Source organism: Nannizzia gypsea, genomic scaffold, assembly GCF_000150975.2.
Source record: "Nannizzia gypsea CBS 118893 supercont1.2 genomic scaffold, whole genome shotgun sequence".
Classification (NCBI taxonomy): Eukaryota; Fungi; Ascomycota; class Eurotiomycetes; order Onygenales; family Arthrodermataceae; genus Nannizzia; species Nannizzia gypsea.
In genome coordinates, this window is record NW_003345200.1 from 1,748,643 (window position 1) to 1,764,792 (window position 16,150).

At 50.1% G+C, this 16,150-nt stretch overlaps 4 protein-coding genes across 4 annotated transcripts; all 4 read left to right on the forward strand.

Annotated features, from left to right (window-relative positions):
* Positions 1–963: 963 nt before the first annotated feature.
* On the forward strand, positions 964–3,743 carry MGYG_02674 (hypothetical protein; the record flags this gene model as incomplete). Its single annotated transcript, XM_003175096.1, has 2 exons — positions 964–1,531; positions 1,603–3,743. The coding sequence occupies 2 exons, from the start codon at positions 964–966 to the stop codon at positions 3,741–3,743; spliced, it is 2,709 nt and encodes a 902-aa protein (XP_003175144.1).
* Positions 3,744–5,830: 2,087 nt separating this feature from the next.
* MGYG_02675 (ULK/ULK protein kinase) lies at positions 5,831–8,921 on the forward strand (the record flags this gene model as incomplete). Its single annotated transcript, XM_003175097.1, has 3 exons — positions 5,831–5,974; positions 6,070–8,704; positions 8,764–8,921. The coding sequence occupies 3 exons, from the start codon at positions 5,831–5,833 to the stop codon at positions 8,919–8,921; spliced, it is 2,937 nt and encodes a 978-aa protein (XP_003175145.1).
* Positions 8,922–9,855: 934 nt separating this feature from the next.
* Positions 9,856–11,894, forward strand: MGYG_02676 (high-affinity methionine permease; the record flags this gene model as incomplete). Its single annotated transcript, XM_003175098.1, has 6 exons — positions 9,856–10,012; positions 10,084–10,369; positions 10,435–10,885; positions 10,940–11,204; positions 11,261–11,423; positions 11,480–11,894. 6 exons carry the CDS (start codon positions 9,856–9,858, stop codon positions 11,892–11,894), a joined length of 1,737 nt encoding a protein of 578 aa, XP_003175146.1.
* A 1,252-nt stretch (positions 11,895–13,146) lies between these two features.
* MGYG_02677 (hypothetical protein) lies at positions 13,147–15,995 on the forward strand (the record flags this gene model as incomplete). The annotated part of the gene is made up of 3 exons (XM_003175099.1): positions 13,147–13,353; positions 13,430–15,816; positions 15,880–15,995. The coding sequence occupies exons 1-3, from the start codon at positions 13,193–13,195 to the stop codon at positions 15,993–15,995; spliced, it is 2,664 nt and encodes an 887-aa protein (XP_003175147.1). The 5' UTR covers positions 13,147–13,192.
* Between the last annotated feature and the right edge of the window lie 155 nt (positions 15,996–16,150).

Below are 16,150 nucleotides of genomic sequence, written 5' to 3' on the forward strand. Positions count from 1 at the left end.
AGGGAGGTGGTCGTAATTGCCTAACGGTTATCTCGGTATCTAGCAGAAAGACATCCTTCCGGGATATTGGCTGTCAAGTGTAATAGCATAGCTGATATAGTAGTTAGTAGTTACGAGGAACAGTCTCCCCTGTGACACTGCGAAATATAGTAAGAGCCTGAAGCCGGAAGGCTTCGATTAGGATATGCCATCTTTGACTATAGGCTGAAAATTGTATTGATCATGGATAGAATCCGATATTCGCAGCGACTCGACTGTTAAAGGCGTTAGATGCCTAGCAAGTGTCAGAACGGTTCGATTCTTATATAGGCTCGAAGGGGCATAGTTTACATTTATCGGAGATAAACAAGGTTTTTGCTCATACTCTTCGGCCGACGAGGTTATTGACGTTGTTCATGTTGTGATGTTGAAGCAGATAGAAAGACGTCGTTGCATCAGATGTTTTGTTAGTGCCTGAAAGATCCAAGCTTTTAGGTTTGGACGTGGAGCTCACATAGAGCCGAAAGAGGCTTAGTGTTTGAGCAAATGCTTACTAATACCATTAACTAAGTTCAAATACAAATGATAATGCGAGATTATTGGAAGAATGGTAAAAATAGCCAATGATAAATTGACTTAGGTCACCAATGATAGTGAAACCAAGTGTAGAGAAGTTGCAGCTTTGACCAATAAAATTGTAGCTTTACTCTTGACGACGCGGGCTAAAGTTGATGCGAGCTTATGTTCGCCAAAAGTAAGCTCATCAGCCTGCGTCACGGAACAGAGTGTATGATGGGCATCTGGCTAACAAGCGCTCTCATCTGACAAAATCTCGCTAACTGTCTTATCTTTACTGCTCCCGACGGCTGGACCAAAAATAGCTGGCTGTCAGTTGTGTGAGCAAAGGATGGAAGCGAGCCGACCTCATCCGGCCCATTACTCGACGACCACTTTGAGCGAAGTCTATACCTCTTCTATGATGGGATGGCAACCCATGAACTCACGAACGAGGGTGAGCTAGAAAGCCCACCAGCTATAGATCCTCAGCAGGAAGAAGAAGCTACACAAGGGGCACAGAGCTATCACCTCCCTCAACGACCACCACACCTCTGTCGCCGTTCTAACCCGGACAACGCGGCCACTACCACACCGACGACCGATTCAGGGGAGAGCCTCTATGCGTGGAGGAAGCCATTCCGGACACCCAGTGATAGTGGTACGGAAGCTGACGATGAGGCGAATGGAGTGCTGAAACGTTTGCCTACGCCTCTGGTCAGCAGGAGGATAGAATACCAGTTTAAGAGGGGCGATGATGCAGTCAACACCACTGCGGAGCGAAAGAGGCGAGCGGCGCCGGTTGGTTCCAGGCGTTCCAAGAGACGTATGCCTGACTCTCCGGACCCAGGAGAGCTAGAATTCCATATAACTATCGGGGCAAGGCTTCGCATTGAAGTGTTGCGGCGGATATGCGAGACTGGGCTCGTACTCGGCGTAGCATTTGCTGTGATGCTAAGACGTAGTGTCCGGTCGGTGGTAAAAGTTTGTTTCATAGGTAAGTCAAAGCAAAAGAGTAGACGGATATACAGAATGCTTGATAGTCAGGGCTGACTGTGTTCCACCTAGAGTTATCTGTCTTTGCTCTCCTTATCTTGGGCCTCTATGCGATCTTCCCTCTCCGGAAATGTCCATATGGAAGCTATCGCACAAAACTAAAGAGGATCATAGCTTTTCCGTTTTCAAAAGATATCGATCCAGCACCTTTGATATACCCCATATTAATACCTGTTTTAATTACTCTTTCTCTAGGGCCATCCTGTGAAGCACTCGTCTTACTGAACATAATCCTAAGCCTGTCATCTCTACCAGCTGCGACTATTCCGTTGCATGATTCTGGAACTTATAGTGTGATGCACTGGATGATCACCACCGTCCCTCTCCTCATTTCCGAGAACTTTCCACTTTCCCGGAGTCCCAAGGAGGCCATGAGCGAACTCGGACTTGAACCAGAGCTTCTAGTCCTTATCTTCCCCCTCCAAAAATCCACCGTTTCGATTATCGAGTATCTTGTTACTTCGAGTCTACTGCCATCGGAAGTCCAGCTCCTGGGGACTGCATTGGTCAACGTACTGCTTGTCTCTAGGTCTCCTCAGGCACAGATCCTTAAAGCTTTGATCTGGCTAGGGTCGCTCTGCATATTCATTACGTGCAAGCGTGTCCTTCTCTGGGAAGCAACCTTGGCTAAAATCCCGTCCTGGAAGTTCCGCCGAGCCTCGACTCAGACAACTGATGACGAACATATCCTGGGTGCGCTGGACCGTCAAGTGTGCCACACTCTGAATCATCCTTTCTCCGAGGACCAAGCTTCAGAGAGCGAGATACAGGTGGATGTGGATAGATCCGGAAGCCGCCGGACAAGTTTACTGTATAACAACTTCACGAAGCTCCTGGCTACCGAAGTAGATCTTGACAAGGGGCTCTTCAAACGGACCGGATTGAGCCCGCAGCCCCTTTCGCCCGTGGAAAATGAGCCTAGGATTGAGGCAAGCATGGATAGCCTGGATGATCGAACACAGCCTTCGAGGTCAGATAGTCAGCGTTACCTATCTTCCAAAGCTGGAGGTATGGCACCTGGCCGCAGAACTACTACCAAGGGAGGTCGACGAAAACGCCAACTTCCGCCCAGTATGAGAGCGTTTCTCTCCCTTACGATGGAGCAGGCCATTATCCGCAAGTGGGCGTATGCGCTGTACGTTTATACTATGGTCCTTGCTATAATACTGGTTCCAGTGCGGTGGTATGTCGGTGAGTATGCCCTTGGAGGCCGAGAGCCGTTCGGATGGGCGATAGGGTATCTCTTTGGAAACATATCGTCTGTCAGGTTCACACTGCTGCTCTGGAGCCTTGAGGTCTGGGCCTGCATTCCACCGCGGCTACACGATATTTCAGCGTCCTGCCACCTAGGCTGGGTCGAACATCTTCGCCGCGACAGTGTTGGAGAAGCCAGCACCCGACTGTTTCTCTGTGGCTACTGCATCCTTATCCTGGTGGCGGGACTGTCACTAGTCCACCGGCTCTCGCGTGTGGTGGAAGTGGACACACGCCGCAAGATCTTCCACGGCATGATGGTAGCCATGTTCTTTCCGACCATCTTCGTCGACCCTGCGTTTGTCGCTCTATCGTGCACGCTGGTCCTTGCCATCTTTCTGCTTCTTGAGCTCTTCCGTGCATCTCAAGTGCCGCCACTGGCCCGCTGGCTGTCCTATTTCCTCGCACCCTACGTTGACGGCCGTGACCACCGTGGACCCGTGGTGGTGTCTCATATTTTCCTTATGCTCGGCTGCGCCCTACCACTCTTACTAAGCCTCGCCGGTACCCCTCACCAGGGAGCAGCTCCATGGGAAGGATGGGATATCAATGGCCGGGATGTTAGCATGGTGAGTGGCATAGTCTGTGTCGGGATGGGTGACGCCGCAGCATCGCTTGTCGGGCGACGCTACGGTCGACGTCGATGGTTCTGGGGCGGCGATAAGAGCATCGAGGGGAGCGCTTCCTTCGCCGCAGCAGTCTTCATTGGCCTTGTGACTGCTCGTGTCTGGCTGGTTGGTGGAGGATGGGAGGCCCGGGTCGACTGGATCCTGACGATAGTCAAGTCCGCGTTCGCAGCTGTCGCGTCAAGTTTCATGGAAGCTGTGCTGACGGGAGGCAACGATAATGTGGTTGTCCCGCTGGTTCTGTGGCTGCTGGTGCGTGGCTTGCACCTGTGACGACCGCTGCGGATATACGGAGTACTCTGGTTAGAGCATATCTAACAAAATCTACCTCCGTACGGGGGAATAAAAAATACTAACGCTCATCTATGACTGTCTAAATAACAATACATATCAAAGCAAGTAAATAAATAATAATGTGTAACTCTGTCTCCTGTCCATACCAACCGGGCCAAGCAGCCAAGTACTTGCTGTTATGGTTACCTGTATGCACTGCATCCCTTGCCACGTCGACCACGGTCTGGGTGGGCAGCCAGTAGCCTCTCCAGCGGAAGAATAGCCGGGCATTACTGGCCAGGGAGCAGGTTCAAGCCCAGGTACATCGCGACCATGGCGTCCTATGCCTGGATTCCACATAGCAACGGCGCAGCTAGCAGCAGGTATACTTCACCGGCAGTCCACAAGCCCACCGGCGTGCCCATGCATGATCCGGGGAAGCCCCATCCTTGCATCTCGGGATGCAGAAATCAGTCCAGGGCCAGCGAGCCATCCACGTTCACCATGCAGACATGATTTCCTGTACACCCTCACCCTCCTTCATGGACGGTGAGCCATCAGGCGCTGTCTTCCTCCAGGCTGCTGCCCTTTTTGCCCCCGGGAGCAGCAAGAACCAGCAGCCATCATCATCACACGGCGAGCGCCCTGACTAAGACGATCATCCATCGCAGGGCAGATCCACCGCCGTCTCCCAGCGTCATCGCCTGTGGAAACGAACGTAAACGAACGTAAACGAACGTCAGTGTACAAAGTTAAGTACCTGTACCTGGAACTCGGCAGGTCGTCATGGAGACGCAAAGAAGAGTACATGATCTCGCCGTGTGATTTGGCGCTGGGGCTGAAGTATCGCCGGCGCTCACCACGCAGCTAACTTGCAGGTCGTTGCGGTGGTCGAGGTAACTAACTAACTTAGCTAGCGTGTGTTATTCAAGTGTTATTCTGGTGTTATTATTATCGTCGTCGCCGAGTCCCGTGGCCGGCCGATAAGATAAGGTCATCCTCGTCGCTTTTGCGTCAACTTCGACCTCGACCTCGACCTCGACCTCGACCTCAACGCCAAAACGTCACAACGTCAGCCTCGACTTCGCCAGCCATCGAACCTGCCCTTCTGCTTCTCCCGGTCTATCTCGCTGCTCTCTTCACCGTATCGCCGTCAAGGGGACCTCTAACGACTCTCTGGTCGCACACCGGGGTTGCTTGATCGACTCTTCTGTGGAACATCCCTGCCCTGGCTGCACCTTGTCCGCCTGGCCTGTCGGTCGTCTCTCTCGCTCTCTGTCTTTCTATCTTTCTCTCTTACATACTATATATAATATATATTCACACGCCTCTGCATATACACCCTGATCCCTCGTACAGCTGGCTGCTATATAACCTGTCCAATATAATAAAGAATCCCGGGGGTGGGCGTAGGAGTGATACGATCTGACCTGGCTGCCTACACCCCCCAGACACACGGAACAAAAGTGGCTTGGATAGCTCCGGTTCACCAGCTGGCTTGGGAATCGACGGAATAGCATAGTAAGGGCATCTCCCGTCCCTTTGCCTCTGTTTCTATCTCCATCTCTGCGCGCTCTCTCTTCCTCTGCTCGGTTCTACTCACCGACTCGCTTCTCTTTGCTTCTGCCCTTTTTTTTGACATGGCATTATCCTGGTCATGGGTTGCATGCTCTAGGTGCCTGACTGCTAGTGATGATTTATATAGTACCTTGCAGACCGCTGGCTGACCTCTCTATCTTTCTCCTCATTCACAGATTGCATTAGTTTGGCCTTTGTCTGCACTACAGCAGCCTATTTACTTTCTTGTGAATACACTTTTTCGTCTGGTCTTCTTCACTCTTTGATCCGCCTTCCATTACGACACCCGACCCTTGATCCTCGACCAACAGGACCATCCTTTTCCCAGTCCTTCTACTCCTCAGCTCCTCAGCGCCCTTGCTCCACCGTACCTGGCGATAAGTTTGTTCAAAAGCCGTCTCAGATGGGCGTGGGACCATACCTTTGACTGAGTAAGGATACTGGATAACATAACCTTTGGTCAGCCCGCTCAAACCGATGTGCTATCAGACTTGGGGACTCCATAAATCATGGCTACACCATCGGCAGAGAGCTCGAAACGGGCAAACACAGCTGTGGATGATGACCCGGTGAACCTGAGAATAGGGCAGTACACTCGCCTGAATGAGATCGGTCGTGGCAGTTTTGCTACGGTCTACCGCGGCACCCATAATGTAAGACACCTTTTTTCCTTCTTTAAACTGAATCTCCTTGGGACATGTTTAAGAGGCCTGAAAGAGAGTAGCTGATCTGGTCCCTTTCATGATAGGAATACAACACCTTTGTCGCAGTCAAATCTGTGACGCTGCTTCGCTTGACTAAGAAGCTTAGAGAGAACCTGAAGCTTGAGATTGATATTCTTAAGAGCCTTCAGCACCCACATATCGTTGCTCTGATAGATTGCTACGAGACGTCATCTCACATACATATCATCATGGAGTTCTGCATGCTCGGCGATCTCTCCCGCTTTATCAAGAAACGGAACTCCATGGCCAAGCATGAGCTGCTGCGAGATATGATGACCAAGTACCCCAACCCCCCAGGAGATGGCCTTCACGATGTGGTTGTCCGCCATTTCCTAAAGCAACTCGCCAGTGCCCTCCAGTTCCTTAGGGCGAAAGATTTGATACACCGTGACGTCAAGCCGCAGAATCTACTCCTCCATCCTTCCCCCGTCATCTACTCGAAAACCCTAATTCAGTCTGTTTCCTATAAGGGAAGCGAGAACTCGTTCACTCCCATCGCTGGAGTTTCGTCATTTCCTATGCTAAAAATAGCGGACTTCGGATTTGCCCGGTCTCTGCCGTCTACATCTCTCGCAGATACCCTTTGCGGATCACCATTATACATGGCACCGGAGATTTTGCGTTACGAGAAATATGACGCCAAAGCAGATCTATGGTCTGTTGGAACTGTACTCTATGAAATGGTTGTTGGAAAGCCCCCATTCAGAGCCTCCAACCATATGGAGTTGCTACAAAAGATCCAAATATCAAAGGACAGAATTAAATTCCCCCGGGAGACACCAGTTGCCAGCGACATAAAGAAACTAATCCGTGGCCTCCTAAAGTTTAATCCTGTCGAAAGACTTACCTTCCCCCAATTTTTTGAGAATTCGGTTATCGAGAATGATATCCCTGGTCTGGTAGGGGAAGACCTAGAGGAACAAATAGAGAGAAATGCCGCCCGCGAGAGGGAGCGGCTTGAAGGTGATGACCTGGAACCGGAAGGGCTTGAGCAGGAGGTACTGGACCGATCAGACACCCAAGCTGAAGTGCCAACAGACAAAGCTCTAACTCTGGTTACCGAACGGCCGGAAAGTCGACCTGGTCCTCGACCAATAGTGGAACGAAACTCACGGCCTAGCTCTGCTATAAGCAGAGCGGACGGACGAGACAAACACGATATCCAACGTACCCCAGGTCGCCACCCAGAAGATTCTCTCGTAAAGCCGTCAACTAGGAATGATCATTCGGTTAGCGAGCCTGTAGTGAGGCAAAGCGATAACCTGCGGTCTTCCAAATCTTCCCTGACCCAGCAGATATCCGGACCCTCACATACTACTTCCTCTCAAAATGTAAAGCAGTTGGCGGATGTAGAAAAGGAGCGTGCCGCACAAGACATTGCTTTCGAGAGAGATTATGTTGTGGTGGAGAAGCGAGCAGTTGAAGTGAATGCGTTTGCGGATGAGCTCGCGGCCAGCCCAAGAGTACAGCAACAGCAGTCGAGCTCTCGCCAGTCTGGCGCCATTGTTCGCCGGGCTACAACAACAGCTACTCCTCATTCTCTTAAAACAAAACACGCATCCCAGGCCGATACCCAGGACAGACAAGCTAAGCAAAAAACCGATTCAACACATAACCGACGATATTCATATGATAGGAGATATGGGCCCAATCCCATCTCGGCAACATCAGCCATCTCCAAGGCTCTCAACATGGCTAGCGGAAGGCTTTTTGGTGTTAGCTTTTCTCCGCCATCCACGTTGACAAAAGGCGGTCGCTCTCCTCCGCTAGGATATAGCCCATTCCCGACATATCCTGTTGCACAAAGCAGCCTGGTAGTGGTTGACGAGAAGCCACAACATTTAAGCCATGATTCAAAGACCGTACATATCATTGAAGAATGCGCCACTCGAAGTGATGTTGTTTACGGGTTTGCCGAAGTCAAATACAAGCAACTTATCCCGGCTACCCCGTCAAACAAATCGGATTCCACCATTAAGCCAAGCACCATGGAGCACAGCCCCGACGATGACGGCCTGACGCTTGATGCAGTGCTTACACTATCTGAAGAAGCTTTGGTGTTGTACGTGAAGGCCTTGTCCATCCTGGCAAAGGCTATGGATATTGCGGGAGCATGGTGGGCACGAAAGAACCGGGAAGAAGCAATTGGCAATGGCCTTTCATCACCGAGGACAGATAGGGACATTGTGATAAGCAGTCGAATCAACAGTGTCGTCCAATGGGTCCGGACTCGTTTCAATGAAGTGCTTCAGAAAGCCGAATATTCCCGTCGACGACTTCTGGAAGCGCAGAAACAGCTGCCACCTGATCATCCGTACCGCATGTCCCACGAAGTCGGCGAATCAGGAAGCCTCCCAAGTTTCGATCAGTCTTCAGACCAGGTTATCATCAGCTCGGGTATCACTGCAGAGAAACTCATGTATGACAGAGCCCTGGAAATGAGTCGGACAGCTGCTATCAATGAGTTGACTGGCGAAGATCTATCTGGCTGCGAAATAGCCTATGTCACTGCGATCAGAATGCTTGAGGCCGTGCTAGAGAGCGATGATACTTCCCGATCAACCAAGGACCGGGGAACCGCTGATGGAGACAGCTCCGGTGAACAGCGCATGCAAGAGAGTCGTCTTCAAGAGGAAGACTCTGAAGTTGTTGCTAAACGTAAGCTTTATTTTTCTGTTTCTTTGGTTTTGTATTGCATTGCTAACTATTCTCTATAGTTGTCGAAAGCATTCGGGCCCGCCTAAGAGCCCTTCGAAAGAACATGGCTCTAAGAGCAAAGCGAACCTCTGCTCCGCCAGCTGTACTTTCGCCAAAGCTTCTACCCACGTACCCGCGGCCAGCGTCTCCTGCCATGGCTCAGTCACCATCTAAATGAATGAATACCCCGTTATCCACGGCCGTTAGCTAACGCCCTATCTAATCAACTATATCAACTCTTTTCCAAACATCAATTCTGAAACTTTAGGAACCGGAGTTAGTCTCTTTTGATCGTTCACTTTCTGGCATTACATATTCCAGCCTGTGGCCCCCCTGCCGTATTAATTACCTACCCTCGACCTTCCACATTTCCCGCCATCACACCTATTCCATCCTTCCTTCTACATTCAATACCTTAATCAGAATGACGCCCTTCAACTCCTGAGTTATTCCATTTGTCCTATAGCTCTCGAACTATGCTCTTTATCCTTCGTGTCTTTTTTCTTTTTCTTTTTCTTTCTTTTGCCATGCATCATGCAAAAGGCAATAGCATACCTTTGTGCCTTGGATATTTGGCCACGGAATCTACTGAAGGCGGCATATTTTCTTTCTCCATTTTTACTCTATCTTCATTGGGAGCCGCGTCCGGAGTGGGCTTTTAAGATTTGGGGCCTGGCTTCGATTTTTGCTTTTTATATCCTCTTCCTCTACCTTGGTGCTTGTTACTGTCTTTTCAAGGTTTTAAGATCTAGTTTTGATGTGCATTTACCTTACTATGGAGGGCCATAGGTTAATATAAAAATATTACATATATGTACTTCAAATAAGACTGTCTTTTATATTTTGTAAACAAACTCGTTTATGTGTTTACAAAATCGGGATATCGCCAGCCATGGGTGCTTCCTTCCTGCGTAAAGCATATGAAGCACCTTCGAAAAGCATTCGAAAGCACAAGAGCCCTAGACACTATCAAGGATGAGTTCTCTCTGCGATATCCAGAGAGCTAGCTTTATTGTGTATTCATACACCCTTGTATATCTACGTTTTTAACCTCTGGGGTGTTCGTTGGTATTTCTTACTTTCCAGCACTATCAGCTTCTCCCTCGAACGCCATGGCGGGTTCAAGCGATTCCACATCTGAAGGAACGTCCTCTAAAACGCTGGGCAACTCAGTGACGGAACTGCCATCGCATAAGGCCTCAGAGGATTACGGGAGATTATCTTTCGGGGATATCAATCTCCCACCAATGGACCTTACTATACCTTCCTGTAAGTTCTTGGAAGTCAACAAGTATTTTTCCTTATTGAATAGAGGTCGCGACTGATATCAGCTATAATAGTTGGCAAGAGTACATGTTCTGACTTCAGCGGCAGAGATAGCGGTGACGGTGGAGATGACACAGAAGCTAATACCGTCGTGGTCACCAGCGGAAGACAGATCGGTATTATCAGTGCGACGTTCCTTATATTTAACCGGATCATTGGAACGGGGATATTTGCTACGCCTAGTGCCATACTGGCACAAACAGGTAGTGTTGGCATGTCTTTAGTGGTTTGGATCATCGGGATGTTGATTGCGATGGCCGGCACGGCAGTGTACCTTGAATTCGGCACCGCGATTCCAAGGTTAGACAGTTATACCGCCTTGTATCCTGCCCATCTATTTGGTTGCTGACGTGCTGTGATGACAGAAATGGCGGAGAGAAAAATTACCTAGAGTACGTCTATCGGAGGCCCAAGTTCCTGGCAACGGCGATCTATGCTTCGTATGCACTGTTCCTCGGATGGGCTGCTGGAAACAGCGTGGTGTTTGGGGAATATGTTCTGCACGCTGCAGGCGTGGCAGTCAATCGATGGAATCAACGGGGTATTGGCTTTGGGTGCATTACGGTAGCATTCCTTGTCCATACCGTGGAGATGAAATGGGGACTTCGGCTGCAAAACGCACTTGGACTGCTGAAACTGGTAGTGATTATGGTCATCATAGTCGGCGGAGCGGTAGCACTGGCGGGGGGTACGCTAGGGAAACCCTCCAATAACTTCTCAAACACCTGGGGAGACAGTCGCCCGAGCATATACGGGATGGTCACTGCATTGTACAGCGTCATCTGGTCGTATGTTGGTTACTCAAATGCAAATTATGTGAGTAAGCTCGCTGGCTATATCCGAGTATGGAGCTCTGACATGAACTTATAGTCACTCAGCGAGACTCGAAATCCCATTCGAACGTTAAAGATCGCGGCCCCAATAGGAGTTACTTTGGTTGGCATCCTCTACCTGCTGGTGAATATTGCATACTTCGCCGTGGTGCCAAAGGAGGATATCCTGGGCTCTGGGCGTATTCTGGCAGCCTCCTTTTTCCGCAACATCTTTGGGCCCAAGGCAGAGAGGATCCTGTCTATATTTATTGCGCTCTCAGCCTTTGGAAACGTGATGGCAGTATTATTCTCCCAAGGCAGAAGTAAGCTCAGTTTCTTCTATTCCTCTTCCGATTCTGCTTCTAACCAAGGGGTCTAGTTATTCAGGCACTCGGCGAGGAAGGGGTGCTCCCGTTGTCAAAGTTCTGGGCAAGTAAGCGTCCGTTCAACTCTCCGGCTGCTGGCCTGCTGGAGCATTATATCATCTCGGCTATAGTAATGCTTGCACCGCCACCTGGAGATGCATATATCTTTCTTCTCAAGTGGGTATCCCGTGGTCATTCATGAATCTGAAGATTTGCTAAAGAAGATGAAATAGCATGATTTCGTATCCGTTGTCCGTCGTAAATGTCCTGGTCTCTGCAGGACTAATGCATATCTACCTTCAGCCGTCGAAGTATCCAGGGTGGGCACCGGGTATTCGAGCAACACTGCCAGTGACTGGTTTCTTTCTGGTATCCAACGTCTACCTTACCGTTGCACCTTTCCTCCCACCTCCGAGCCCTAAGGACAACATATACGCTTACCTTCCGTACTACTCGCATTGCGTGGCTGGCCTGAGTGTCTTTGTGATTGGTGCGGTATACTGGGTGGTATGGGCAAAGCTGCTACCCTACATGAAGGTATATGAGATTGCAGAGCACTCCCTGGAGGAGAAGAATGGGGCAGCCAGGACGGTAGCAGTGAGGATACCTTCGGCCAGACCCCGTGCCCCGGACGAGAGGAGAAAATAATATCATTTTGGCTGGAAGAATCCATTCGCAGGTGGTCGTTGAAAAAAAGAAAGAAACTGATATCCTCTTCTTTCTCCTTTTGAACTATGTGATGAGTGTCATGTAGGGGAACGGTAGCAAGTTGTATTATTCTCCCGACACCTATCGCGTATACTATCCTCTATACAAGAGTCCATTCATACTATAATAATAAAAGCCACAGCTGGTCCAAGTCAAACAGGTAAAGATGTGCCGACTATTCTATGGAGAAACAGTTCACTTGGAGCAGCCCAGAGGGCCACGAACCGATCCCCTCAAACTAGCGGGAGAAGTAATCTGGCATCGAAGGGCGAGAGAGAGACAGCATTGATCATCGTCCTTTGACTCTATCAAAAGAGAAGCCCTTCTTGCGTTGATGTTGAAGAAAGAAAGAGAAAAAGAGAAAAAACCACAATAAAAATAAGAGCGAGGATGACATAAGCAAAGCACCAAGACATTTAAAATAGAGCAAGGAGACGCCGCCTGTGATTGGTCAGAAGGTCGAGCTTTTTCTTGCGACCAAAGAAAAAAGCTGAAGATTTGAAGATTTGAAGACGAAGACGAAGACGAAGACAGTTTGATGAAGTTGATATTCTGCATGAGGAGCAAGGACGCAGAGACAGAACTTGCTTGCGTATTGTGATCTTTCGCCGCTCGTTTCCTTTTTGATTTAATCCGTCGCTCCTTTTGGTCAATTGAGCCTGTTTCTCGCCGTCCTGGCCGGGCGTCCCATTGATTTTGATATATAGGAAGACCTCTATATATATACATACATATATATTTATCTGCAGCCATTATACTCCGTGTATATATATATCTCTTGCAGACGGGGCCCCCTTTTGCATGCATGAACGCTCCCGATAGCTTGTCTACCGGCCGCTACTGAGCTTCCCGTGCATCCCGGCCGTTTCTTCATCTCAGCCGGCGCGATGCTGTCCCGGGCAGCTGGCCTTCGCAGAGGCTCTGCTCTTCCTCGAGTACCAGCATCTTCTTCTCTATCTTCTCTATCATCGCTTTCTTCTCTTTCTTCTATATCCTGTCTCTCTTCTATACGGTCGTCGCCGTCCTTCGGTATTACTCAGCCTTTCCGCCGAAGCTTCGTGCATCCAATCAGGCCTGCGACTTCTCCCCGCCCGCCGTCGTCCCTCACCCCGCCAACTTCTGCTGCTTCTACTACTACGACTACTACTTCCTCTTCCCTTTTCTCCCTGACATCTACAACCTCGTCTCCCTCTGCTCGTCTACCTCGTCAGTTCAAGCGATTCTGCTCGTATAGGAGAATGTGTCATGCAAGGCGAGGCGACGACGGCACCCCGGGCTCCATGCCTGTGGCCGGCCATGGTCGCGAGATCCTCCCTGACAACGTGAAGCCGCTGCACTATGACCTGACGCTGGAGCCCAATTTCGAGAACTTCACCTTCCTGGGATCCGTTCAGATTGAGTATGGCTGTCCTTGTTACCTGTTTATCCCTTAGATACGTATTTCAATCTGTTGATAACTAACTGTTGGTCGATAGTCTCGATGTTGTAAAGGAGACGAGCTCTATCACCTTGAACGCCCTTGACATCACTATTGATACTGCTGCTCTCGAGGCCAATGGAACCGAAATTGCCGCCTCCTCGCCAGTCAGCTATGATAAGGACAAGCAGACTGCTACCATCACCCTCGGACAGAAGGTTGCTGCCGGCACCAAGGCCAAGTTGAACATCAAATTCACTGGCACCCTGAACGACAACATGGCCGGTTTCTACAAATGCTCCTACAAGGACGCCAATGGCAACCAAAAGCACATGGCCTCCTCTCAGATGGAGCCTACCGACTGCAGACGCGCGTTTCCTTGCTTCGACGAGCCCTCCCTGAAGGCGGAGTATACCGTTACCCTCATTGCAGACAAAGACATGACCTGCCTGAGCAACATGGACGTAGCTTCAGAGACTGAAGTCAAGTCTACCCTGGTCAGCCACCCCAGAAAGGCCGTTAAGTTCAACAAGTCTCCACTCATGTCGACTTATCTTGTTGCTTTCATTGTTGGCCATCTCAACTATATTGAGACAAACGCCTTCAGGGTGCCAATTAGAGTGTATGCTACCCCAGACCAGAACATCGAGCACGGAAGATTCTCGCTCGACCTTGCTGCCAAGACCCTCGCTTTCTATGAAAAGGCCTTCAACAACGAGTACCCATTGCCCAAGATGGACATGGTTGCTGTGCCCGACTTTGCTGCCGGTGCTATGGAGAATTGGGGTCTGGTCACCTACAGAATCGTCGATGTCTTGTACGACGAAAAGACTACTGGTGCTGCCACCAAGGAGCGAATTGCCGAAACTGTGCAACACGAGCTCGCTCACCAGTGGTTCGGAAACCTGGTCACGATGGACTTCTGGGATGGCCTCTGGCTCAACGAGGGCTTCGCCACGTGGATGTCGTGGTACTCGTGCAATGTCTTCTACCCAGAGTGGAATGTCTGGCAGACTTACGTTATTGACAACCTCCAGCAGGCCTTGTCTCTTGATTCCCTGAGAAGCAGTCACCCCATTGAAGTGCCTGTGAAGCGTGCCGATGAGATCACCCAGATCTTTGACGCCATCTCCTACTCTAAGGGCTCTGCCGTACTCCGAATGATCTCCAAGTACATGGGTGAGGAGAAGTTCCTAGAGGGCGTAAAGGCGTACATCAAGAAGCACGCTTATGGAAACACCACCACCAGTGATCTCTGGGCTGCTCTCAGCGAAGCCAGCGGTAAGCCCATCGACAAGGTTATGGATATCTGGACTAAGCAGGTTGGTTTCCCGGTTCTTACCGTAAAGGAGAACAAGGAAAGCCAGAGCATCACAGTCCAGCAGAACCGTTTTCTCCGAACTGGAGACGTCAAGGCCGCGGACGACAAGACCCTTTACCCCGTCGTTCTCGCCCTGAAGGGCTGTGATGGCATTGACCAGTCTGCCGTCCTTTCACAAAGAAGCGAAGACATTAAAGTGGACCTCGATTTCTACAAGCTCAACGCTGACCACTCGTCTCTCTTCAGAACATGCTACTCTCCTGAGCGTCTGGAGAAGCTTGGAGAGGATGCCAAGGCCGGTCGTCTGACCGTTGAGGACAAGGCCGGTATGATTGCCGATGCTGGTGTCCTTGCTGCCTCTGGCTACCAGAAGACTTCTGGTAGCTTGTCTCTTCTTAAGGCTTTTGACCAGGAGAACGAGTTCGTTGTCTGGAACGAGATTCTCACCCGTCTCGGTTCTATCCGTGGTGCCTGGATGTTTGAAGATGAGGAGACCAAGAAGGCCTTGAAGACATTCCAGCGTAACCTGGTCAGCAAGAAAGCTCACGACCTCGGTTGGACATTCAGCGACGCGGACGGCCATGTTCTCCAGCAGTATAAGGCTCTCATGTTCAGCGCTGCTGGCTCTGCAGGCGATGAGAAAGTTGTTGCTGCTGCCACCGAGATGTTCAAGAAGTTTGCTGATGGTGATTACGATGCCATCCACCCCAATATCCGCGGAAGTGTTTTCGACATTGCTCTCCGAAACGGTGGCGAGAAGGAATGGCAGATCGTCTTTGACAGATACAAGAACGCATCTACCTCTGCTGAAAAGAATACTGCTCTCCGCTGCCTTGGTTCATGCGAGAAGCCAGAGGTTGTGCAGAAGACTCTCGACCTCACTCTTTCCGACGAGGTCAGAATCCAAGATATCTACATGCCCATGTCCGGTCTTCGCTCCCATTCTGCTGGTATACTAGCACGCTGGAAGTGGCTGCAGGACAACTGGGAGCCTTTGACCAAGAGACTCCCCCCTGCCTTCTCCATGCTGGGATCTGTTATTCAGATTGCCTGTGCTAGCTTGTCTACCGAGTCACAGTTGAAGGAAGTAGAGGAGTTCTTCAAGAACAAAGATCACAAGGTAAGTGACAGCTTTAACCCTATGTACTTTCTTCCTAGCTAGCCTTTGCTAACCAGAATGTCTATAGGCTACGACCGATCTCTCGAGCAAAGTCTTGACTCTATTCGTGCTAAGGCTGGCTGGCTCTCTCGTGACCGTGAGGATGTTGAGGCCTGGCTCAAGGCCAACGGACTTAAGGCCTAAATCAGCCATTAGTTGACGTATGCTTCCGTAAGACGCATATTTTTAAAAGACTCTATACGTGGTTCTGATACCCTATTCGTGAGTCTTCCTACAGGTTGACAAAGGATCAATCTTACATTCGCTAGGACATTGTCCTTACGTTATGGATGGCGGAG